General features: G+C 44.3%; 2 protein-coding genes across 2 annotated transcripts; both read left to right on the forward strand.

The window, feature by feature from the left end:
- The first annotated feature begins 10 nt into the window (after window positions 1-10).
- On the forward strand, window positions 11-6,884 carry LOC129335351 (secreted frizzled-related protein 2-like). Its single transcript, XM_054987787.1, has 4 exons — window positions 11-288; window positions 2,129-2,298; window positions 4,937-5,029; window positions 6,574-6,884. Exons 1-4 carry the CDS (start codon window positions 11-13, stop codon window positions 6,882-6,884), a joined length of 852 nt encoding a protein of 283 aa, XP_054843762.1.
- Window positions 6,885-15,620: 8,736 nt separating this feature from the next.
- On the forward strand, window positions 15,621-25,492 carry LOC129336124 (phospholipase A2 inhibitor CNF-like). The gene is made up of 5 exons (XM_054989133.1): window positions 15,621-15,692; window positions 18,815-18,931; window positions 19,883-20,038; window positions 22,333-22,476; window positions 23,943-25,492. The coding sequence occupies exons 1-5, from the start codon at window positions 15,644-15,646 to the stop codon at window positions 24,152-24,154; spliced, it is 678 nt and encodes a 225-aa protein (XP_054845108.1). The 5' UTR covers window positions 15,621-15,643; the 3' UTR covers window positions 24,155-25,492.
- The last annotated feature ends 682 nt before the right edge of the window (window positions 25,493-26,174 follow it).

The raw sequence follows: 26,174 nt of genomic DNA on the forward strand, positions 1-26,174 counted from the left end.
CTCCCCCAAGATGCTTCCTGCAGCATTTGGGCTTGTCTTTGTTCTGATGAGGGTGGCCGTGGGGTTGGACCTGGGGCTATCCACCAAGTGTGTCGCTATCCCTAAGGAAATGAGCATCTGCCATGACGTTGGTTACTCAGAAATGAGGCTACCCAATCTCATGGGACACACCACTTTGGCAGAAGTTGTTCCGGAGTCTGCCGGATGGCAGCGTCTCGTGCAGACTGGCTGCCATCCTTATTCAAAGACTTTCCTCTGCGCTCTGTTTGCACCTGTCTGTTTGGACACGTAAGTAGAAAGCTGTGTGTAATGGGCTATGCATTTTTCTAATATCCTTTTTGAAAGGCACCTGGGAAGGAAGGAGAATAGGGAGGAAACTGGAGGCAGCTGAATGTTGTGAACGTCTCCTCCTTGTAGCAGTCTTGGGTGTGCCTTTAGGCAACATCTTTCAATAACCGAAGTTCTTATCTACTAAAAGCTTGCAGTGTATTTTTTAAACACACACAAACTATGTATAAAAATGACAAGTTCAAGGGCCAGTCGAACTAATTTGTAGATTAATAAGGGCAATTTTTAACTGAATCGACGGGTAGATTTGTTTGTTTCCAAAGGAAATTTGAATAATTCTAAAGATGTCCACAAAAGAGTAAAGATGATTCCTCCCCCTTCTTTTTGTATTGAATGATAGTTCCTTGTTAAGTTGCAAATTAACTCTAAATGTCCTTCAACAATCGTCAAGAATCTGCTTGTATGAATATTTTGACGGGCAGTTTTATTGAAATTTAATTCATTAGTTGATGAGTGTTTGGACAGTCATTCATTCTCCCTCTATCTCTCATGTGTTTGCACATGTACACACACAATCACACAATATTGTGTGATAGTTTTTTTTTTTAAGACCATTCATATCCCACTAATGCCAACTTTTGGGGGAGAAATGCAGAATCGACCTCTTATTATGTATGTACATACTGAATTGTCACACAGATGAAAACCATGAAACAGATGACTAGGCTATTATTATTGATTTCAGTGGCATCTGAACAGGCAGGCTTAAATGTACCCACAAGCGACTGTGATGGTAGCAGTTTCCTTATTTTTTACTGCCACACTGTGCTAGGTGCTGTACATAAATGGATTAGTTGTTTGCCCAAATACTCACAAAGTATTATCCGGGTCCCGAGTATTTACAGATACATATCTGATTGCAACATTAATGTAGCATCACTTGAGTAGCTTCAGAAACAGCCACACTCTAAATAGATACTTAATGCCACTGGAGGTTTGTGATCACCTCCAATTAGGTAAGTTGCTCGGCACGCACAATTCCTCAGTGCCTTCCCTGTTTATAATAAAAGAGAATTCTTATCTGTAAGCACAAAAGGATGTGTATACAGAATGGGAATAAGGCTGCCAATGGCTACCGTGAGGCTCCCCTCCCAACACCGTTTCCCTCTGCTTCCTCCCCCCTTCTGTAGAACCCACACATGATTCTTGATTAGCACAGGTATGCTGCACTTATTCTCCAGCGGCATCCTGCTAAGCTCTACTTTTAGAATTTTGTATGCCTCTTTTTCCCCTTTGATCCACCTGAATGGGGAGACCAATTCATGTGTGTGGGAGGGCCAGGATGCAGAGTTGTAAGTAACTTGAACAGCACTGATTGCAAGATCACTGAATAGTACAGCTTTTGATAAGAGAGGTTCTTTTGCATATGGATTGGTGCTTGAGGTGCAAAAGAACCTCCTCAGGATACAGTGAAGCCTCCCGCCATTAGCATTCCACACCCTGGGAAACTCTTACAGGATGACTCAGCCCAACCCCACCCCTCCAGAGTAGATACAAATGACCTACATCTTTTCCACACTGTGACACTGAGAGATCTCTGTCTTTTGGTGCTACACCTCTGAAGATGCCAGCCACAGCTGCTGGCGAAACGTCAGGAACTACAATGCCAAGACCACGGCAATACAGCCCGGAAAACCCCCAACAACCATCGTTCTCCGGCCGTGAAAGCCTTCGACAATACCACGATTCTTTTCTGCTTTATAATCCCAATGAGGAGTGGCAGGTTTCACAGAAGAGTTTGCAAATTCATTCGGTGAAATCTAACATGCTTTTTGAACAGTTTCATCCAGCCTTGCCGAAGTATGTGCGTTGCCATTCGGGATAGCTGTGCTCCGGTCCTGGGATGCCATGGAAGCCACTGGCCCAGCAGTCTGGACTGTGACCGATTCCCTGCAGATGAGGACATGTGTCTTGGATCCCTCGGGAAAGAACAGAAACACATCGTCAAAGGTACTGTCTATTTATATCTTGTTATTCTAGCCTTCCTCCAAGAACCGTTGGGAGCATAAAGAATCCCCCCCACACGCATACCACAGAGAGCGGACCTAGGATCTGGGAGGCCCAGGTTGGAATCCTCACTCTGCCATAGAAACTTGCTGGCTGGCCTTGGATCCATCACTCTCTGTCAGCCTATCCTACCTGACAAGATATTTGTGAGGATCAAATGGAGAAGGGAAGATGGTTGTAAACCACGTTGAGGAGAAAAGCAGGGTATAAATAAATAACAGAATATTTATATATTCTATATAAATATATTCTATATTTACTTCATATATATATGAAGTAAATAAAATAAATAAAAACTTTGAAGGAAGTTAGGTTGAGAAAGACTGACTGACCCAAGATAACCCATTATAGGTTATGGCTGAGCAGGATTAGAGCCCTGCTGTCTCCAGCCCTGGTCCAATGCTCTTAATTATTGCACATCACTGGCCATATATATGGATATGAAATATTATATTAGAAAACCCAGAGTGTTTCCCCATATAAATGAGAAATTAACTCATTAAGGAGAATGGCTCTAGTGCTGACATCACTGTTTTTGCTCGTTTCCAGCATGAAAATGGAAGTCCTGCCCTCAAGTCATAGCTGACTTATGGCGACCCCTGGTGGGGTTTTCATGGCAAGAGACTATCAGAGGTGGTTTGCCATTGCCTGCCTCTGCAGCCCTGGTTTTCGTTGAAGGTCTCCCACCATCCAATTACTAACCAAGGCTGACCCTGCTTAGCTTCTGAGATCAAGATCAGGCTCACCTGGGCTATCCAGGTCAGGGCATCTTTGCTACTTACTGTCAGTGAATTCAATGTCGTAAACCACCACCACCACATATATATTAAGAAAGTATTACAGCTGGAGAGTTAACAGAACCTGGAATTACTCCCACTCTTGCCTTTTCTTTCCTACCTTCATCCTTTGTGATAGCCCCAAACTCATTTTCTGGGTCTCATGTGTTGAGCTGCTGTGTGGAGAGTGCCCTCAAGTCATGGCGACCTTGCCGATCTCCTGAGATCTGATGAGATCAGGCTCTCCTAGGCTAACCACAGCAGTTTCCTACAAGCAGAGGGCTTTTTAAACTGTGCAGAGTGAAATGGTTCAATCTAAAAAAGTTGCTGTCATGTGACTTGGATGAATATGTAGCTTGGTTCTCAGGGGCCAACCACTTGTTATGTGCAAACATGTATATAAGGGCATGGATGAACTTTAATTTTCTTTAGAAAAGCAGTTTCAGGAGGGCGAGAATGAAGTCAGAGAAGTGGCACAGAGACACGTAGCCAGGGCTTTTTTCCAGCTGGAACGCGGTGGAACGGAGTTCCGAAATCTCTTGAGAATGGTCACATGGCTGGTGGCCCCGCCCCCTGATATCCAGACAGAGGGGAGTTTGGATTGCCCTCCGCGCTGCTGGAGTGGCACGGAGGGCAATCTAAACTCCCCTCTGTCTGGAGATCAGGGGGTGGGGCCACCAGCCATGTGACCATTTTTGCCGAGGGCAACCCACTAAGTACCACCACCTATTTTCCCAGAAAAAAAGCCCTGCACGTAGCACTTGCCTGCCTGTTGTTTCCTCACTCTGTATTGCAGCACATCTCAATTTGAATCCTCAGATCTCTTTTCCAGTGCAATGACTGTTCTTTCTAAAGCTGTTTGTGCCGCCTCTTAAATCTTGAGGCTCAGATCAAGATATGCACCATGCAATAACAGTGCCTGGGGATTGAATCCTTGGTATTCTTCTTCAGTAGTTTAAAATGTGAGCCAAAGTTTAAGCAGGGTCACAGGAAAACTACCATGATTCTGGAATGTGCCATGAATTACTACGGAAAACATAATTGGCACTTTCTGATGGGATCCTTTGGAGAAGTACATCTGAGTGGGCGGTGCCACTTTCCCAGGGCCTCAGATAGAGAATGACACACAAAATCAGGCAGTCTGGCCCTTAGCAGGAGATTGCCCAATGGACTACTGCCATGGAGGACCACTGGTGGCCAGAAGCAAGTTGAGCCAAGTGGCCCCTGTGCAGCTGAGAGTGCCACAGGGTCTGTCCAGATTACTGTGGCTATTAAGCGGTCATCACTGCAACTTGGTCCAAGCTGCTGGGAGCTCTGCAGTGACCAATTGGCTCAGCTTGGTCCAGGGCTGTTTTAACATCCCAGGCTGCTCCTGCAGGTAATACTTAACACTCCATCACCGTAGTCATTGAAACAGTGCTGCAAGGTAGGACTGGACTATTATCCCCAGCTCACGTGTGCAGAGATCCTGCCTTGGATTTATCTTTGTTGTTATTACAAAGAATGAACAGTAGAGTTGCCAACTCCAGGTTGGGAAATCCCTGGATATTTGGAGAGTGGCGCCTGGGGACTGTGGGGTTTGGGGGAGAGGAAGGAGCTCAGCAGGGTATAATGCCATAGAGTCCACCCTCTAAGTGGGCCGTTTTTCCCCACGGGAACTGATCTCAATCATCTGGAGTTCAGTTGTAATTCTGGGTGATCTCCAGGCCTCACCTGGAGGTTGGCAATCTTGCTGAACATATATTACAGCTTCATTTTCTTTGGAATCTGAATGTCAAAACTGCCTGTTCTTCTCTCCTTTCCAGTTTTTCCAAAGCCTGCTTGTCAGATCTGTCCAGCAGTTGAGGAGTTCCTCACACATAAGGGTGTGTCAGACCTTTTTTGCACCAACAACTTTGGTGAGTTTTTATAGATCCGTAAGTAGTCTTAGAGCATGAATGGGATTCGTTCTTAGATGTTCACTTTGAAACTTGCGTTCAAAATGGCCAAATACAATGGTTTAGCAAGGGAGAGTAAAGTCAAGCGAGGATTGTGTTGAAGTCGATGGAGGTTGTGAATTTGACAGATGTTGCAGATCAATGTCAGACAGTGAAATCGTAAGCAGAGTTACTGCAGTCTAAGCCCATTGAAATCAATGGGCTTAGATGGGAGTAGGTCTGTTTAGGATTTCACTGAGAGTATCCAAGACATTCCTAGACGTGCTGCAAACAAACCAAATACTTTTCATTGCTCAGATGCACAGAACAAATTCAGTTCAAAATACCTCTGTACATATTTCATCACTAGTTGCACATGGTATTACCATGGTTGGGAAAGTGCTGTGAAGTCATAGCCAACTTAAGATGACCCCTGCAGCGTTTTGCTAGAGATTAATAGAGGTGCTTTGTCATTGCATGCCTCTGTATAGCAACCATGGGCTTCTTTGGAAGTCTCCCATCCAATTACTCACCAAGGCTGACCCTGTTTAGCTTTCAAGATCTGACGAGATAGGGCTTGCCTGAGCTATCCAGGTCAGAGCATAATTACCATGTTCAGACATGCAGATAAGCCTTGTATGCAATTGTTTCCTCCTGTGTTTTGATTCAATTAGTTTCTTCTTTAGTACATACCTTAGATTGCTATTACATCTGAACTTGGCAAACTGTGGCTTTCACTCCAATGGACAGCAAACCACAGTTAAAGCTGGTTAATAGTCCGGCTATGGAAAAAAGCTGGTTTGGCTCTAACACAAACGATGGACTTGAATCCAGCAAAGGTTTTCTGTGGCTGGAAAGGGGAAAATATTCATCATTTTTCCAACTCCTGCCCCCCCATGCTGTTTCTGGGGGGGGGGGAGTCCCCTGTCCCTCAAGAACAGTATTTCAGGGGACATTTGCAGCTGCAATAGGAAGGGGAGGCAAGGAAGTCCCCCCCCCCCAGAAACAGAAATACTTTATGCCAGTGGAAATAACCACTGCTATTACACTGTTTGTTTACACTGTTTGTTTATTTATTTGTCTTAGATCCAAACCATGAATTATACCAAAGCAAATGTGACTAATTGCTGGCAGGCTACTTAAAAAAAAAGCACAGCACAGATGCCTGAATGCATCCGGTGGGTGAAGTGAGGTATCCCATCCAAATTATACTTCTGACACCCCATAATTAACTTTGAACCCCATATTACTACCCCATACACATCCCTGTAAGGAAGTTTGTGAACCAGATTCACATATAGTAGTATGCCTGTATCCTATATTCATGGTCCTTGGATTGAGGAATCTATCTATTGTGCATAATCGGGAGAAAATGATATGTTCTGCTCAGGTCAATGGGAATTCAGCAGACTGAACATCGTCTGGATTTGTCCCATTATTTCTCAGCTTGACACATAGACAACATTCAGTTACGCTAGTATAGGAGAAGCAGCACATACACTCTTTTCTTTTTTTCTCCTCCACAGTAACGAAAGTGAAACTTTCTAGGAAACGAACTGTCCTCAGCATTCAAGAATATAATGTCGACTGCCAGGCAGAATTTATTACCCCGGGTTTGGTCTTGCCTTATGATGCTTGCCGTGTGGTTGAAGAGTGGTTTCTGGTCAATGAAGGCTGTATTCGGAAGATGACCCCTACTCACCGTCCCATGATATATCTCATTGCGGGGACAACGGAGGAAAGTAATGTCTTGATCCACCATGTGTACCGCTGGCAAAGATGGAATTCCCAGCTGACCTTATCGATATGGAAGCGGAGGCAACATAAATGTACATAGTTATTTATTTTAGTTTCTGTTATTTGTACATTTTAGAGTTACAGGGGCCCACAAGCACAGCTCATGAACATGTTACTGTGATCTGCTTACAGCAAGATTCCCTTTTACCAAAAATTTATAGATGTCCTTTCTTTAGGATATTTGGGGGAAAGTATAATATTTATTATAACTAAAATTACTTGGGGAATCCACAAAGCTTCGTGTTGCCTTCTTAGGGTTTCGATACCTACTTTTTTATTTGTCTTTCTGTGATGTTTACAATTTATTCAAGTATGAAAAATGGAGCAATCCACTCCCCACAAACTGTTCACAAATTGCAGTAAATGCACATACAATTTGTGTACAGTGTACACTCGACTGTTCTTTGTATGTGTGTTGAGTAATTCTCATGTTACTGTCAATGCATGTACAGCTGAACGTAGGATATAAACACCACATCTATCCAGATACTGTTCCCTGGTTTCATTTGTAAAGTGAATAAACATTGGCTCTTTCTTACAAACAGACATACACACGCACAGGCGGGATATACATGCTTTCAATGTGTCTTGTGGATAGGGCTACATATACACAATTTTATGTGTTATTAGTTATTAGTTTTTATTGCATTAGTCATAGAGATACAGAGCTGGAAAGGATTCAGTGGTTCTCTGGATAAGAGTTCCTAACCATTTTCATGCTGTGAGCACCTTTGGAATTCTGAGAGCTAAGCTGCAAGAGACAAATTACATGAGGAGGAGCACGTGAAGGGAGTCGCAGTGTTAGCTGGGAAGCTGAGTTTTAAAAGATAGATTGGAAGGCTTTGTCAATTTCCCCTCTCTACAGAGTCAGCAAAGATCCCTCAGAAAGTTTGCTAATTTCCATTTTGCCTCCTGAAGGCTCTGTCAGTTTCACCTCCCCTTCTAGGAGGTGAAGAAATAATCAAGCCCTCTGAGGAGCGATCTTTGTGGCTCTGTAGAGAGGGAAAATTGACAGAGCCTCCTGATCTGTCTTTTAAAACTCAGCTTCCCAGCTAACATTACGACTCCCTTCATGTGAGCGTCCTTGTGTAATTCATCTCTTGTAGTTTAGCTCTGAGACAGGGTGGTGGGTGCAACAACAAAATGGCCAACATGGGCGATGGAGCCAGCTACAAAATGGCAGGGAGCGAGGTTATGCATAACCAGGGGTCATTTCACAGAAAAAGAGCTGGAGAAACTCATTAGCATACCTCATTAGCATACCTCATTAGTATATGTCATGCCCCTTGACATCACTGGAAGTGTGTCATTAACATAACTGATTTGCATATGCTACACCCCTTGACATCAGCTATCCTGGCTGTTTTGGACCCAATCCTGGCCATTCAGGGCTGAAATTGGGCCCAAAAGGGCAAAAAGTGGCTGAAAATGGCCGAAAGGGGGCCCAAAATGGTCAGGATCGGGCCACTGCTGAGCAGGAGAGTGATCTACCACCCATCAGAGACCCGATCCAGGCTGTTTCGTCCCCAATCCAGGCCAAAATGGGCCCAAAATGGCTGAGAGTCAGGTGGGTGGGGCCACCTGACATGTGACCTCTTTGAGGACCTGCCGGAACTACGTTCCTGTGCATTCTCCCTCAAAATGAGCCCTGTGCATAACTATGATAGCAGGTCTTCAACATTTCAGACAGAAGCTCTGTTTAATGGGATGCCTTTGAAAATTAACAAATTGTTTAAAATATTTTCTTGCATACATACAAAATAAATACACATGTTGAAAGCTAAGAAACCCTCATGTGTCAATATCTGCCTTTATTTTGTAGCCATTTTTAACACACATGCAAAAGGGGGGGAAATGCTGCTTCTCCTGACTATTTCTTTACATGAGCTCTTCGCTCATGAGCTCAACCATTTGTAACCTGCACAATTACTTGTAACAATAACAGTTCTGAAGGGCTGATGAGAGCTCCTTGCGTATGTATACAGTAAGAGGGAAATGCCGGCCAGATTTTGTTAGGAGCATAGAGGGTTTTTTTTAGAAGTTTTAGATGTTTGCTGTCTCTGGATGTGGAGGCTCACTTTAGTCATCGTGGTTAATAGCACTGATGGGCTTTTCCTCCACGGATCAGTATGCAACATGAAATGCCTTATGTTGTAGTTACCTTTTTTATATATATTTCATAATTTTATCCTCATAACAATGATTCTTTGAAGGCAGTTAGGCTGAGAGTCTCTCTAAACAATATTTTTGACATGTGTTCTTTATGTGTCGGGAGACGCAATGTTAGCCAGGAGGTATAGTTTTGAAAGACAGAGCAGGCAGAGATCGCTCCAGAGGAGATGGATTCTCTCACCACCCTTCGCCACCTCTGGTATCTCCCCTTCCGGAGACTTTGCCCTGCTGAGGCTCGGGGTCAAACCACATGAGACAAATTGCACTCAAATACACTTGAATTACAAAACACACTTGAATTACCCGTGTAATTCGAGTGTATTTTGTCTCGTGTGGTGAGACCCTCAGTTAATTCAAAGTTTTAAGCAGCGAGAGCAGCAGAGTAAAAGCTCTGGAAGGGGAGACAGTCCAACATGCCAGAGGCGGCAGAGGGCTGTGAGAAAGTCCACAATGCGATTCTCCACCAAGGAAAAGAGTGGTGGTAGTAACTCTCTCTCTCTCTCTCTCTCTCTCTCTCTCTCTCTCTCTCTCTCTCTCTCTCTCTCTCTCTCTCACACACACACACACACACACACAAAAAGCCACCCTGGATTTCCCGCCTCCTGTTACATCCCTACCCCACCCCTGAGCTCCCAGAGGGAAAACTGAGCCGGGGCTTTTTGCAAGGAAGAGAGAAAATCTCTCTCATTGCTCTTCCTCTGGAGGAGAATCACACCATGCGGCTGTTCTTTGTAAGAATACACTACCCAGGGAACCTTGCAGGACCCAGCACATGAAAATCATGTGTTTGGCATTTCATGTAATTTGGATCCGAGTGAGTGGCCCAATAGGAGATAATCCAAAAAGCTTTCATGGCAGGGTATCCAACTTAAATCTCCCAGAGCCTAGTCCAGCTCTCTATCCACTACACTAAACTGGCTCTAAATTGTTTATGTACTGCCACATACCAGTCCGGTTCTTGTGGCTGTGTACAAAAATGGAAACAGTCAATAAAATGAAAGACTGTCCATGTCTGAAATATGTGCCACTCTTAGAAGGGTTGCCATCCTCCAGGTGGGACCTGGAGATATCCCAGAATTACAACTGATCTTCAGACAACAGAGATCAGTTCTCCTGGAGAAAACGGCTGCTTTGGAGGTTGAACTCTTATGGCGGTTTACCTTGGTGTGGTCTCTCTCTCTATAGTGCAACTCCCAAATCTCCAGGGATTTCCCAACCCAGAGTTGGCAATCCTACTCAGAATCCACGGACATATCTGCAAGCAAATTTCCCTGTGGAATTCACAATAAGAACGGATCCCACTTCCAATGATCACATCACTTCAAATTAACCCTGAAAAAAAGTTACTTCTGTAGACAGATGCCTGAACAAAACAATGACTCCTCACTAAAGTATGTAATTATATAAACATTTTCCTCATGCAGCCTGGCAACGCAGGTGACAACAATGGGGAATTGCTGCCTGGAGCAGATTAGGATTTCCATTTCAAAATATTTTGGCTGGAGTTTTGGCAGGTTAACACCTGTATGGTGGGTGGGAATTCATCAGGTGCAACCCTAGCGGAGAAAAAACAGAGTTAAGCACACATATTCCTCACAGGACTGATGTTTTCTTTGCTAAGAGAGAGAGAAAGCAGCCACAGCACGAGAAAGGTCATAGCAGGGCGGGGATGTTTTTTGTGTGGTCTCCTTCCCTCAGCCCTCCAAAACACCTTAGAGAAGAACAGCTGGGGCTGTTCAAGATGCACCTCCCAGCTGAGGAAGGAAAAGCTGCCTGCCGCTGACTGTTGCCATCCACTTTTGCATCTGGTCAGTAATTACATTGGGTCTGGAGCTATATCCCTGAATTCAACGCTGACCCTGGAGAGGCAGCAGCAGGACTATCCGAGGACTGGCATCACGAAGACTTCTCTCACTATTCTTAAAGCGTCATGGAAACACCACTGAGCAAAAGAGAAGGGAGAGTGCTCTCGTACAGCCCCGTTTCTCACCCCCTCCTTATTTCTGAATCAGTCTTTTTGTTTTAAGCAGTAACATTTTGTCAGCTGTCTTAAGCGTTAATACTGGGAGCAAAAATCAGAGCTCTGTAAAGAGACTGGCATATCTATCACATTTTCCAAGGAGCTTGGGACAGCATACATTGTTCTCTCCTCCATTTTTATCCTCACGGCCACCAAGTGAAGAGGATAAAGCTGAAAGTGTGAATGGTTCAATTTCACCCAGTAAGCGTCATGATTTAAACAGGGATTTGAACCCAGGTTTCTCTGGTTCGAGGTCCAAACAGGCCAACCCCTTGTGGCCATTTCCACTGGTAAAAATGGTGCGGGAGGGAACCTTGAAGCCCCTCCTCTCCCCTCACAGACCTCCCAAGCCGACTGGGGCAACAAAACTCTTTAAAGGTGAGCCCCCACCCCAATCATATTATAGGGTTGCCAACTCTGGGCTGGGAAATTCTTGGAGATTTTGTGAGTAAAAGCAGGGTTTCGGGAGGCGAGGGACCTCAGTGGGATAGAATGCCATAGAACCCACCCTCTAAAGCAACCATTTTCTCTAGGGAAACAGATCTCCGTCACCTGGAGATCACTTGTAATTCTGGGAGATCTCCAGGCTCCACCTGGAGCTTGGCAACAGTCTAACTACAAGTTGAATTGGGCACCAATGACCTGATTAATGTCACATCATTTATGGTGTATTTTGGCTCTAAATAAATACATTGTAAAATGAAGGAGAAACAAGAAACCAACTGAAAGGATGAGGAAGAGACAGTGAAGGAGAAAGGTGAACATACACAGCACAAAAGAATTTGAAATGGAAAAACCTACGTTGAGTTAGAAATAGATAATCCTAGAAAAAATCTAGGATTAGGACTGGGGCAGGACCACAGAGTGAGAAGATGCACGTCCTAGGGTGTTTAGAGGCCTTCAGTTTTCCAGATTAATTATTAGAACTCAACTGGGCCAAGAAAACCACTCCAATCTATTTTGAGCAAGATAAATTCACTACTGTTTAAATACAGGGTTCACTTTTAATTTGCTAGCACGTAGAGAGTAAATTGTGGTGCTAACACTAAGGATGACACCACACAAATGTAGGCACACCCGCTGATCTGATCACATCCCACTGTTAATATAGAAACTCATTAATGTGGTCCATTTGGAAGACTAGAATCTCCAACCAGGGTGTAGCTCTTCCACCATTAAGAGTGCTGGCATGCTTGAGGAGGGAGGGGCCAAGGTGGAGTGTAGATCCAGGGCAGATTTCCTGTTCAGAAGGAGGTGATATGTGGGCAGTAAGCAAGAGAGGAAACTGATGTTCTATGCTCAGGAAGCCTGAAACTTGTTTACATGATTCTGTGTAATTGAAAGGAAGGCAAGGTGTGATTCACTGGTATTTACACGCTGAACGAAACGTCCCCAATAATCTGTCTGTGTGCAGTATTGAAGCAATAATGTAGTAATGCAAATGTAACCAAAAACCTGACTAGAAAAAATGCTGGGAGATCTGCGATCAGATATTCTCTTCAAATAGCAGCTGTTGGAGAGAGCCAGGGCTTTTTTTCAGCTGGAACGTTGGGGAACGGAGTTCTGGAACCTCTTGAAAATGGTCACATGGCCGGTGGCCCCGCCCCCTGATCTCCAGACAGAGGGGAGTTGAGATTGCCCTCCGCGCCACTGAACAGCATGGAGGGCAATCTAAACTCCCCTCTGTCTGGAGATCAGGGGGCGGGGCCACCGGCCATGTGACCATTTTCTCCGAGGGCAACCCACTGAGTTCCACTGCCTCTTTTCCCAGAAAAAAAGCCCTGGAGAGAGCCATTTGGGTGGGAGAATGTGCAAGTGTGTGTGTGGGATAATTCGCCTGTGTTACACGGAATCAGCTAGAGACCATGGTAGAAAACCCTCTGAAGTCAATGCAATTAATATATATGAAAAATAGAAACTGATATCATTTATATAATTACTGTTTATTGTAATAATAACATTGTGTCCTGTGAGAATTTACATATGCAACAGGGGATTCGTGTTTCTCAATAACATGCCCTCCTTTGTTTCTTCAGGATTGTCTTTTGCTGAATGTCTCTTTATGATCCAAAAGTAATAAATAAAAAATTTGGGAAATGCTGGGGCAATTTTGATCAGGACTATGCCACACAGAAAGTCTTCCCCACCTGAAATAGCTCCAGGCGCATACTATTTGCCCTACTGGGAAACCACACACAGAGATGGGCTGCATTTAAGTTTCCCGAAAGGGGCACCCCAGAGCTGTTTCAGGCTGGGAAACAGCAGGGAGGAGGAGGCTTAAACTTCCTGTTCCAATGTTTATTGGGTCCGTTTGTGCCCGGGAATCAAGATCCCAGCATGGAACTTGCAATAGCACGTCTGTTGGCGAGGCTCCATGAGCAAAAAAGGAAAGTGCAGTTAGGCTCACAGAGAGAGCTCTTGGGCTTTCATTTGCCACTTTGGAGGCTATTTATTACAAAATTTGCAATAAACCAACAGTGAGGGGAAACAAATATGCAATTGTGTGATCCGTAGGTCGACCAGCATGGGGTAGTGTTAAGAGTGTCAGACTAGGATCTGGGCGACCCAGGCCTGAATCCCCATTCCGTCATGGAAGCTTGCTGGGTGGCTTTGGGCCAGTCACACCCTCTCAGCTTAACCTACCTCACGGGATTGTTGTGAGGATAAAATGGAGGGGAGAACAATTTAAGCTTCTTTGGGACCAAACTGAGGAAAATCCGTAAATCTTACAGTTCATCCATATTAAACCCTTCTTTTTTGTGTGGGAAGGAGTGCTATTTTCCTCACAAAGTCCATTTCTACGGCTCACTGGTAGTAAAAGAGAAATTAATTGTGTGCTTTATAGCAAGGCTGCTTCCTTCAAGTGATTTGGAAGGGCACCAGGGCACCATCTCATTCTGAATAATCATTCATCCTAACAACAAACTTATGAAGTAGGTTAGGCTGAGAGATGGCATGGTGCCCAAGGCCGTTCGATCAAAATGGGAATTCAGTGAGGTTACTGTTGTACAGATCGCCTGATGAAGGTATGTGTGAAATGTGTTGAGATCTATAATTACAAACAAAAGCTTTCTCCCACTGCACTTTGTTCTTTTATCTCCCTGTACTCTGCATTGTTGTGACCCTTTTCTTCTCAGTATGCAAGCGTCATAGCTGAGCAACAGTTTGAACCTGTGGTTTTGGGTGCCCAAACCCAATATTTCACTCACTGATTGGTATTTCCTCACTCTTGGGTATTACTATAAATGATGGTGAAAGGCCTTGGCCTTCTAAGAGGAAAGGTTCATTTTTGCACAAAATGTCAACTGGCTTCTGACCTCTCTCTCTCTCTCTCTCTCTCTCCTTTTTTACCCTGCCTGTCTGCCGAGGACTTCAGGGCACAAAATATTTGGTCACCCGCCCCCCTCCATCTAGTCTTCACATCTACCTTGCAAAATAAGTTAGGCTGAGAGAAAATGTTTGGCCCAAGGTGAGCTACCTGGCTGAGTGAGGATTTGAACTCAAGTCTTCTTGGTTGTACTCTGACACTAACCACTACACCACATTGGTGTGTTGCAGATAGAACAAAAATTAAGCATATTTCACAGTGAGAGTCCTTAGTTCTCTGCTGTGGTGCTTTACTAGTATTTATCCAGCATGATCTAGCGGTTAGAATGTTGGACTAGTATCTGGGAGATTCGGGGTCAGAGCCCCACGGTGTCATGGAAACTTGCTGGGTGGCCTTGAGCTAGTCACACACTTTTATCCTTACTTACCTAACAAGGGTATTGTGAGAATAAAATGGAGGAGGGGAAAGTTGTAAATTGCTATGGATTTCCCAAGGGTGAGGGGAAGCGGTGTTTACAATCTAAAGAAATAAATACAACGTGAGTCTAGTAAAGCAGAATGCATTTTGGACAGAAGCGAAAGGAACAAAAAAAATCACAGAGGTTCCATTTCTTATCCACTTCTACTATTTGACATAAAGTTTCATAGAATCATAAGGTTGGATGGGACCTCTAAGGTCATCTAGTCCAACCTCCTGCACAATGCAGGAAATTCACAACTACCTCTTCCCCTACTGTGTCAGTTAGAGATACCAGAAAATGGTCCCCAAATGTTTGTCAATTATTTCAGGAAACACAGGACGATTTATCCATCAGTCAGTGCAACTGGAGATATTGTTTCCTACAGAATATTGCAATTATTAATGCCCCTATTGATGAATTTCTTAGAAATGATCTGTTTTTCTCCAAAAAAAACATGTCCATGGACATTTTAATGGAGCCATCTGACTGAAGAAATCAGCCTCCACAGGTGCCAGTCTTTGAATGGCAGCTAGCTCTGGGTGACCCTGGGCCAGTCACTAATGATCTCTTAGCTTAATCTTCTTCACAAGGTTGTTGTGAGAGTAAAGTACAGCACGTAGGCTGCCCCAGGATCCCTGCAGGGACACTATAAAAATGTAATAAATGTTTGTTGCACAACTTCCTATGTTGCATTGCCCTGAGGAGGAGAGGTGATTTGGAATACTCCTCCCTCGTCTGTAGTAATTGTTAGTACGACTTCAGCTCCCCGCAAAAGAGGTGGCCACATCTGAGACGGAATCCGATTCTGATCCGGCAGCAATGCAGGCCCTTCTTAGCTCGTGCCTCCTCTTCGCGTTCATAGCCAGAGGTAAGTACCTTATTCTAAAGTGGTGGCAGCATATGGTTTGACCGAACTGATACACAGCTTAAAAGTGCTTCTTCCTAAAGGTGTGTGTCTCTCTGTGTGTGAAAATTTCAGAAGCATGGAAGTGATTATATACTAGGATTCAATTATCTCCTTTGCTTTAAAGACTTATTTCTTGTTCCAGAACCTCACAGGTCTCAGCATGTACTGCGTATTTCTCAGAATATGACGCCTCTCCAGTACAGTACAAGATGCTTCTCATTTCTGAAATGTTATTTTGACATCTCTGTGGTATCCACACCTAGTCACAGAGATGTGAGATGTACCTAGTAATGTTCTTCATCAGCAGAAGAAGTGGAATGTTCCTCACAATTCCCTGAGGAAAGTCTCATGAAGGTTGCCAGGATTCTGAAGGGTTTTCAAAACAAAATTGAGACCTGGAAAGAAATGATCAGTGGCACGTTGAATGCTACTCTGATGGTTGTGTGAAGTGTAGCTAGACTGTAGTTACTCAGTATACTCCTTTTGGATGTTTTGCGATCTAACCAGGGCAGTGGATCCAAGAGTCCTTAGCCTATATCTACACTATTATGTGAACTTTATAAAGGTTTTGTTTTAAGTTTTAAAATCCTATGGGGATTATGTGATTCAAATCTAGAACAAAAGCTATTATTATTTTTATTTAGAAATTGGATCACTGGCCATTTTCACACTGCTTACCAGCCACAGAACATCGTGCCAAGCTCCCAGAATAACAGTGTCTTCCTGGCGCGATTTTGTGCGAGAACTACCATTCTCACGCGAAATTGCGCCAGGAAGACATTGTTGTTCCAGGAGCTTGGCATGATGTTCTGTGGCTGGTAAGCAGTGTGAAAACGGCCATTGTCAGGTTGACGCCCCCCAACACAGCACTACCCCGCGGCCCCCAGTGAAATGATTGTATAGTTATTTAGAAAGGTTTTTTTGGAGATTGTATATTCCAGATTTTCTGCTCTAGAGAGCTCATAAACTAGCTAAAAAACAAACACCAGAATGACTAACCATTCCTCTCCATCCGTTAGGCATGGACAAGTTACTGTAAACTGCTTTGAGCATTGGTTGTTGCAGATTTTCCGGGCTGTATAGCTGTGGTCTTGGCATTGTAGTTCCTGACGTTTCGCCAGCAGCTGTGGCTGGCATCTTCAGAGGTGTAGCACCAAAAGACAGAGATCTCTGTGTCACAGTCCGCAACAACCATCGTTCTCTGGCCGTGAAAGCCTTCAACAATGCTTTGAGCATTTGGGGGGCTAACTAATGCCCTCAACAAAGCAAGTGTCTCTTTAGAAGGCTTTTCATAACATTTCTGAGCTTGTTCTGGAGTCAGGAGACACTCCATAATTGGAATCTGAAAAAAAAATAGATTCAGGCACCTGCTATTGAAAAACAGGTAATTCTGGACGTTTTTAGTCATTCCTAGATCAAATTCTGAGATGACACACACCAGTTTAGTTTCACTATACTCAGTGGGATTGCTCTGGGTTTGCCAAAGGGAAGCTGTTGGGCTTTCAGTTTTACTGTCCTTCCTGAAGAATTGGAGGCAGAGCCTGGAGAGGGTACAGTTTGGGAACGGGACAGTAGAGATGTGATGTCAGAGATTCCACCCATAGGCCCGGAAGTGATGTCAGCGTGTCATAAGGGATGCTCTAGCATTTTGCAAAAATTCCATGGTTTTACCATAGAGTCATTTGTAGAATGCTAGAGCAACACCAAAATGCCAGTGAGATGCCTACTCACCAGGCCTTTTCTCCCCTTTCAATTCCTCCCACCAGTGCCCAAAGCACCGGTGGACAACAAAGGGAAGTGGTGGGAGACCTCCTGCTGTAGCCACTCTCCTTTTCCTGTTTCCTTTCTCCTTCTCACCAGCCAGCCTGCCTTTATCTGCCACCATCTCCAGGTTTCCCTCCTTTCCTCCCCCTGTTGGCAATCTCTGCCAAGGAAAAAACTGGTTGAGTTACACAGTGGTCACCACCAGCAGGCTTAATGAATCCGCAGTAGATGTAGCCACGCCTATCCCCATTTTGTGGCTCTTTCAGTCATATCCTGTATGGTACAATTCAAAAATAGATACGTCGATGTTTGCCACAGTGAAATAGCTCTACAGGGCTACCGTTTTAGGTGGGGGAAGAGGTGCAAGGGAAAGCTTAAATTCCCTGTCCCCTTACACCACAGTACTTTGGCCCCCAGTGGAAAATGAAAATAATATCTCAAGATGGCTGTCCAAACTAAAGGAGGTAAGAATCAGTCGTCTGTATTTTAGTTTCTTTAATAGTAAATCAAAATGCTAAGAATTTATTTCACTCACTTTGCTTTCCCTTTCAGGTGTTATCAGGGCTTTTTTTCCGGGAAAAGAGGTGATGGAACTCAGTGGGTTGCTCTCGGAGAAAATGGTCACATTGCTGGTGGCCCCGCCCCCTGATCTCCAGATAGAGGGGAGTTTAGATTGCCCTCCGCGCCGCTCAGCGGCGCGGAGGGCAATCTAAACTCCCCTCTGTCTGGAGATCAGGAGGCGGGGCCACCAGCCATGTGACCATTTTCAAGAGGTTCCGGAACTCCATTCCACTGCATTCCTGCTGAAAAAAGCCCTGGGTGTTATAAACATACAAATATATGTGGCCAGGTTCCTGCTAGGGGAGGGGGATCCCTTGCCCCCAGTTCCTGTTTCCTGCCACCCCTTGAAATGACAGTGAATTTTTTTTAAAAAAAATGATCATTGGGCTGATGGTACAACGTCACTTTTCTGGGGGAAACCTAAAAGGGACATCAATTGTCCTTAGGGATTGCCAGAAATTCTATGGTTTTATCACTACCGCCACCATTGCCACCCAGTCTCCTGCTGCTTGCCACATCACACATGGCAGCTCTAATGTACACCAGTAATAACTCATGTCAATCAACATACGGATAGTTTTTGATCTATGAGATAAGAATTTTTGGTTCAGTAAAATAGATGTGAGGCCTAAGGAGAAACGTCAGCTCTTTGGAGCTTCTTAAGTGCAGCCATTCCTTCCCAATAGTGAGTGCTGCGGAAATGTCAGGAAATTGTTAAAATTAAAGAGGACAAATGCCTATCCATTATTGTTCTCCAGGGACTGCTCTTCAGTGTGAAATTTGCATGGGTCTAGGCCACAACTGTACCGGTAGACTGGAGACCTGTCCTGCTGATCATAACTTTTGTGGCACGACATTGTTTGAAAGTAAACACGGTAAGTAAAATTGTTGCTCAATTTTGGATGTGTTTTTGAGGCCTTCGTTTCATATATATTTTTAGAAATATTGTTAACTGCAATTGTAAGACTGGAGTCTTTTGTTTAGGAAAGGACTGGTATAGGATTGATTAAATGCGTAGCCCTACAACCATTTTGGGAGACCCATTTCAGAACCTTGGGGAAAGGGGAAGCAAGAGAAATAGTTAGGACACTGACAGTTAAAGAATGACAGTTGGTCAGGATCGGGCCACTGCTGAGCAGGAGAGTGATCCGCCACCCATCAGAGGCTCGATCCGGGCCGTTTCGGCCCCAGTCCAGGCTGAAATGAGCCCAAAATGGCTGAATCAGGTAGGCGGGGCCACCTATCATGTGACCTTTGGGGGGAACTGCTGGAACTGCGTTCCTGTGCGTTCCCCCTCAAAATGAGCCCTGCATAGAACAGTCATAGAACAGTTAAAAAACACGTGTCTGGCATCACTTGTAGCTTAGCTCCCATTCTCTAAACCTCAGGATGCAACAGAAATGAATTACAACTCAAGGCTCATGTTCCATTGTTGCAGCTTGGAGGTCTAATGTCCAGACCCTGCTGGAAATGTGGCCATGAGACTGAAGGCCTTCAGAACAATAGCAGGCTTTCTGTGCTGTTTTCTGCCTAGGGAAGACCAACTAACAGAGGTGTGTGTGTAGAAAGACATCTTACATGACCACCAATTGTCCTGGGCAGCTTAAAGTGGTGAAGGGCTTTGTCACATTCACTCACTTGTTTTATTCCTTTTCTATTCATGTCTTTTATGGATTGTTTGTCAACTATTTCAAGGTCCCAACAGACTGGGACCCAGAATAAAATATATAAGTAGTAAATAGAAGAGAGCAACAGCAGCCTTTTGTGTTTTGCGTTGGGAAGACGTAGTCATCTGTTAGACATTCCTGTCTTTTGTTCCCCTGCAGCAGAAATATCCGTTCATGGCATTATTAAGAACTGCATTCCATCCAACGTATGTGCAAATGGTTCTTCTGATATAAACTTGGGAGAAAAAGGAAGATCAAGGACTCATGTTTTCTGCTGTCAGGGCGACGCCTGCAATGCAGCCACTGCTGCCAGATGTAAGTATTCAGTCACATTCTTCCTCCCAGACCTACCCCTGCTGTCCATTGCCAGCTCTCGCTCCTATGAGCAGCAGGAGGAAAATGGGGGCGGGGGGGGGGGGACAATGCTGCTGCCTCTTTGATGTCACTTTTGGCTGAAGACCTGGAAATGACATAACTGCCTCCTGCGACATGCTAGGAACAAACCCAATATCTATGGTATTTACTGTAGAGTGGTGGGGGGGGGGGAGGTTCCTACAGCTACATTTTGTTTCTTTAGGAAGCTGCACAGCATGATCTGAGACATACATCCCAAGCTGTCCTACAGGATACACAGCACCATCCTCCCTGAGCAGAATTATACCTTTCTAAGTCCATTGAAACCATGATTCCTAAGAGATTGCTTGGTAGAGTTGTCGGATGCCTGTTTAGAGCAGGGAAATTCCTGCCCCCACCCTCTGTTGCCAGCCCTCGCTCCTGCGAACAACAGGAGGAAAATGGGTGGATGATGCGGCTGCTGTCTCTATGATGTCACTTATGGTTGAAGACTTGGAAGTAACATCACTGCCTCCCTTGAAGTACTAGGAACTATCTCTATGGAATTAACCATAGAGTTTGGGGGGATTCCTAGAGTTTCATTATGTCACTTCTGTGTCTTCGCCTGTAAGTGATGTCTAAGCATCAGTGATATTTTCATCTCCAAGGCTCTGCCTCCAAACAGCTCCCAGGGAACACAGGTATGGGCCTGGTATCCCTATCACTTGGATTGCTTCTGTGACACACCTCTCAGGAATCCAGGCTTTATTAGTACTTGTGAGCAATTCCTCCCTTCTTGGCTGTTATGCCTAGTTGGAGAAAGCACCACATGGCAGAGGTCAACATGTTCTGTTTTTTGTCATACCAATGGGAACCAATCAATAGCATGGAGCAGAATGGGCGAGCTCACAGTGTCAGTAATCATTGTTAGACATTACTGGGGGGAAGGGAGAGAATTCGTTACAAAGATGAGCGTTTTCAATATCATTTCAGTGATATTCAGTAAGCTTCCTCCTAAGTGTGCAGGTGTGGAAACAAGCAAAATTAGGTTATTCTTCAAAGCTGAACCAAACCCCTGCAATGATCTCAGAGCTGATCTAGATAAGCATGCTCCTTCTGTTAGCTCCTAAGAAGGCTCATTGAGGTGACAGAGGAGGCCCAGAACTTTGGCGCCTCTAGCTCTCGGGAGTATTTTCCCGAGATTCATTTGCCTGATTGTTTCTGTAGAATCCCAAGCCCATCTTAAAGCATCTCAGACTTTGTTGTCTGGGGATTCCTTGGAAGCAATCCATGCCATCCAACTTCCTTAAAATGCCGTGCCAGACTACCCAGAACTCATTCACCCCTGGGCAGGGGTTTTTTTCTGGGAAAAGAGGTGGCGGAATTCTCAAGAGGGAAATGAGGAAGAAGACACGGGATTCTTTGAAATTATATTATTTTCAAGAACTATTGCCAAGTATTTTCAAGAGGTGCCGAAACTCCGTTCCCCGCGTTCCCCTTGAAAAAAAGCCCTGCCCCTGGGATTGATAGAGCCTCCGGGTCAGTAGATTCTGAGAAGGCCTAGTGCCTTCTCTCAAGAAATCTCATGAGGCAGTGTGGACATCTCCAGTAGACCCTGGCTCACTAGCTCAAGAACTGTTGGGAATAAGTAACAATTCTTCCTCCTTACTATGTTCTGTCTCCTGCAACTCCCTTGCAGGTTCCCACTTCATTATATAGCAACATTAATGGTATTTTTACAAAACGACATAAAGAAAAAAATGTTTCTGCCTTGAGGCGTTTATCATCTGTGTTTCATTTACAAGTGTCCATCTTTATAGGGAGTTTCCAGTTTGGTGTAGTGGTTAAGAGCGCGGAACTCTAATCCAGAGAACAGGGTTTGATTCCCCACTCCTCCTCTAGAAGACAGCTGGGTGACCTTGGGCCAGTCACAGCTTCTAGGAGCTCTCTCAGCCCCACCGACTTCACAGGGTGTTTTGTTGCAGGGATTATAATGAGATACTGCGTAAACCGCTCTGAGTGGGTGTTAAATCATCCTGAAAGGCGGTATATAAATCAAATGTTATTATTACTATTATTTCCGCTCTAAAAACTATGTTGGCTAAAACATTTAACCCACGTCTTAGGCAGATTGTGGCTTGCACGGGAAATATTTTTCTGTGGGTTTGGAGCATGCACCTGCATCCCAGCGCTTAACCCAAAGGCATGCAAGTTAAGTGCTTAATCCAGACTAACCCCCTCCCCCCGAAGCTGACTTTCTCTTTCTGTTTGTTCAGTTATGCCATCGGAAGCCAGGCCCAATGGTCTGCAGTGCCCTGCTTGTTATGCTTCGCTCGACGACTCGTGCAGTGACGCAGACATGGTCGACTGTGTTGGATCGGAGTTTCAGTGCATTGATTTGGCTGGCTATGTCCATTTGGGTAAATATGACTCATTTATTCATTTGGTTCAGGTTTCTGTCATTCAACAGTTATTTTCAACTCTGTCTTTTCCGTCAGAGCAGATCCGAAGACTCTCTTCTGCTAAGTCAGGAGCCTTCCTTTTCTCAAAGGAAGGCTTCCTCCATCTGGATGTCTCTTTCCATCATAAAGGAGACTCCCCACGTAGTGAAGCGGAACCTTTGGATCTGTCTCGTTAACTCCCTAATAAACAGCTCATTGGGAAATACGGATTTGATGTTCTGGAAATTTGTAAGGTGCTCAGAATATCTGACAAGATAGAAATTAGTATCTCTTGTCCTGGTCCAGAGTTCCACAGGCAATCAGCTCTCTTGTGTGCATAGGTTTCTCCCTTCATTTCATTCAATTCCGTTTGCAAGTGCAAGGAAATGAAGATGCCAATCAGTTTATCAGCTGAAATGAATAAAGGTGGGTCATTTATGGATCAGAGCTCCTGTGACCCAAAGCTAGTGCAGGACTGGCAATGCCATCCTAAAAAGAGTTACAACAACATTCTCAATCTAGAAGTCAAAGGGCTTAGAAGGGTGTGACTCTGCTTAGGATTGCATTTTTAGACACAAATTTCTCTAGTGCCCTACTTCTACAGCAGAACATTTCTTCTCTTTTATTATTTCAGCATTTGTTATTTTATGAATGAATATTTTATGAATGAGTTTATATATAAGCCATATATGTAAAAACTGTTTATAAACCATTTATCAAAAGGTAACTTTACTGAAATGCACAGAGAATTTACTCAGGGCCAAGCTACAAGTGACGCCTGACACGGGTTGGACACTTGTCAGCTTCCCTCAAGTTTTGATGGGAAATGTAGGCGTCCTGTTCTTGCAGCTTGGCTCTCCGACTGCTGTCCGATGTACTTTTCAACTGTCACTTGTCCAACATTCCGCCAAGCTGCCTACATTTCCCATCAAAACTTGAGGGAAGCTGACAAGTGTCCAACCTGTGTCATTCGTCACTTGTAGCTTGGCCCTCAGTCAGTGATCAGTATTGTCAATTTATGTTGGAGAAGGTAATTGTCACTATTTTCTTTTGGATCAGAAGTCTGTGAAGGTATGAGAATGGTAAATTATTCTCACCATATTGGCAAGCAGAACAGATTACCAGTTCCCTATGCAAAATAAAAGTCCAGTGGCACCTTTAAAGACTAACAACATTTATTTCAATCTGAGCTTTTGTGAGTCACAGCTCACTTCTTCAGCTACGTAGAGATCCACATATCAGTTTCCAATGAGAACCTGCAATAAATTACCATTCAGTTGCTAAGCAAATAAGTTTTATTTTGCCTTTAGATTCCAAACGAGTCAAGATTATATTTCGAATTTGTGTTGTATGAATTTTGAAAGGGAAAGATTGAACAGCTGGATGATTAACCATCGCCCTCTTGTGGCTAACAACCATCTCATTTCTTGTTCTTTTAATGCCAGATGATGAATCGTCTCAGAGGATTGCCATGAAGGGTTGTGCTACCGAATCTGTTTGCAGTGCCAGTGTAGGAGGTGCAGCGACATTTTCAGGAGTCAGTTCGGCAATAACGAAGCTTGAGTGCACACCAGCCTCCAGCACAGCCAGCGTATCTCTGGGACCACCTGGACTCCTTCTTTCAGCAGTTGTTGGATTCCTGCTGGTTAAGCTCTGATCCTTGTCGACTGACTGTCTTTGCTAATGCATCGTATGCAGGTGCTAAGCCAAGGCGCATGCCAACGCTTGGCTCCCTCTTAGCATAAATGAAGAAACAAGATGACCTGTGATTCAGCCGTTTTGGATGTTAAGGACAGAAGCATGATCGTTATGATTTTTAAAAAATCTTAGGCATGAATTAATGCAAGTTTTTAATGACCTGTTTTAGTTTTATTTATTTAAGCTTTTGGTTTAATACAAAGATACTACTGCGATGACCGCAGTAATGGAAAACAAGTGCTATTGCACTGCTATCACAGTGATGTCCACGGTGACGTTAGTAAAAGAATCTACCTGTCGTTTGTCTAATGGTTTCATATCCGGGATATTATAATTATTTTTTGTGCTGGTAGAGCTATTTACTTAAAAAGAGAGCTGGCAGGTTGAAGAGTGCTAAAAGCTACATCTTCTGGCCTGGAGTTTCCATTCTCTAATCCAAGAGGTTCAGGGGATGGCTGTGGTTACTCAGTGAGGAGGAAAATCATTTAGCCCCAGAGCCTGTCATTAGTGGCAGGACTATTTCCAAGGCAGCTTTACCTTGTAGTCAGAGTTGGACAGAGAGCATGTGAAAGCAGAGACATGGACTGTCCCATTAAACACTTTATTGATATAAATTCACCATTATCTAGATCTCAGTTGCAACCAGTTGGATCCTCTCAGGTGTCAAACCCACTGGCCAGTGGAAACTGTACTGGAAGATACGCATGGTGGTGCCAGTCTTGTTGACCCAAGGTGGGACAAAGAACCCAGCAAAACCAGCCATTTATCACCCTTGGTTTTGATTAATGGTTTATACCTCAATTGTGGGAAATTCCTCCTATTACTGATATCCTTCCAGCAAAAGACATTCCCCAAAATTATCATATTTGAATAGGCAATTGAGTATGGATACGGCGAGCTGTCTAAATTGCTCATTTTATCTGTGGTGTTTCAGTGTAAGCATAAGCATATTTCAGTCACTGGGCACAGCAGGTACACGATGTTCTTGCTTCCACAATATGCAAAATTGTTTCTTAGAACTAAAATGGAGTTCTCAGTTCTCTTGCCTGTTTCTGTAGTTTGGTTAACAGCGGCTGCGGTGGTATATAATATGGTGAAGTAATACAAAATATAATTGGCTAATAGGGCTCTGCCCTCAAAGATATCTAGGGTTGCTAACTCCAGCTTGGGAATTTGGAGGTGGATCCTAGGGTATAGGGAGGGGAAGAACCTCAGAGCCAAGCTACAAGTGATGCCTTACACAGGTTGGACACTTCTCAGCTTACCTCAAGTTTTGATGGGAAATGTAGGCGTCCTGGTTTTACAGCTTGGCTCTCCATTACAGCTGCAAGACCAGGATGCCTACATTTCCCATCAAAACTTGACGGAAGCTGACAAGTATCCAACCTGTGTCAGGCGTCACATGTAGCTTGGCTCTCAGTGGGGAATAATGCCAGAGAGGCCACCCTCCAAAGCAGCCATTTCTCTCCAGAGGAACTGATCTCGGTAGCCTGGAAATGAATTGTAATTCCAGAAGATCTCCAAGCTCCACCTGTGCATTGGCAGCCCCAGGCCTATCACAAGCAGGGCTTTTTTTCAGCTGGAACGCAGTGGAACAGTTCTGGAACCTCTTGAAAATGGTCACATGGCTGGTGGCCCCGCCCCCTGATCTCCAGACAGAGGGGAGTTTAGATTGCCCTCTGCGTATGTGACCATTTTCTCTGAGGGCAACCCACTGAGTTCCACCATCTCTTTTCCCAGAAAAAAAGCCCTGATCACAAGTGTTTCTATGCGTGCACAGGTTGCTTTCCTCTCCACAGTGAGGGCCAGTTCATGTAATTCTTTTGGCCAGTGTCAGCTCTGGAATTCGGTAAGGCTGTGTTGCTAGCAACTGCAGTGGTAATTCGCATTTCAAGACCAAGGACTGAAGCCTAACCATGCTCCTCCCTCCTCGACATCAATATTCACTGGCTTTTTTTCTAAAGGCATGTATGCCCATA

This window comes from Eublepharis macularius, chromosome 9 (genome assembly GCF_028583425.1).
Source record: "Eublepharis macularius isolate TG4126 chromosome 9, MPM_Emac_v1.0, whole genome shotgun sequence".
Classification (NCBI taxonomy): Eukaryota; Metazoa; Chordata; class Lepidosauria; order Squamata; family Eublepharidae; genus Eublepharis; species Eublepharis macularius.

Coding starts and splice junctions, on each gene's coding strand:
- LOC129335351 (XM_054987787.1), top strand. CDS start 11: ATGCTTCCTGCAGCATTTGGGCTTGTCTTTGTTCTGATGAGGGTGGCC. Junction 289..2,128: donor GCACCTGTCTGTTTGGACAC/GTAAGTAGAAAG, acceptor CTTTTTGAACAG/TTTCATCCAGCCTTGCCGAA. Junction 5,030..6,573: donor TTTTTGCACCAACAACTTTG/GTGAGTTTTTAT, acceptor TCTCCTCCACAG/TAACGAAAGTGAAACTTTCT.
- LOC129336124 (XM_054989133.1), top strand. CDS start 15,644: ATGCAGGCCCTTCTTAGCTCGTGCCTCCTCTTCGCGTTCATAGCCAGA. Junction 15,693..18,814: donor CTTCGCGTTCATAGCCAGAG/GTAAGTACCTTA, acceptor ATTGTTCTCCAG/GGACTGCTCTTCAGTGTGAA. Junction 22,477..23,942: donor GGCTGGCTATGTCCATTTGG/GTAAATATGACT, acceptor TTTTAATGCCAG/ATGATGAATCGTCTCAGAGG.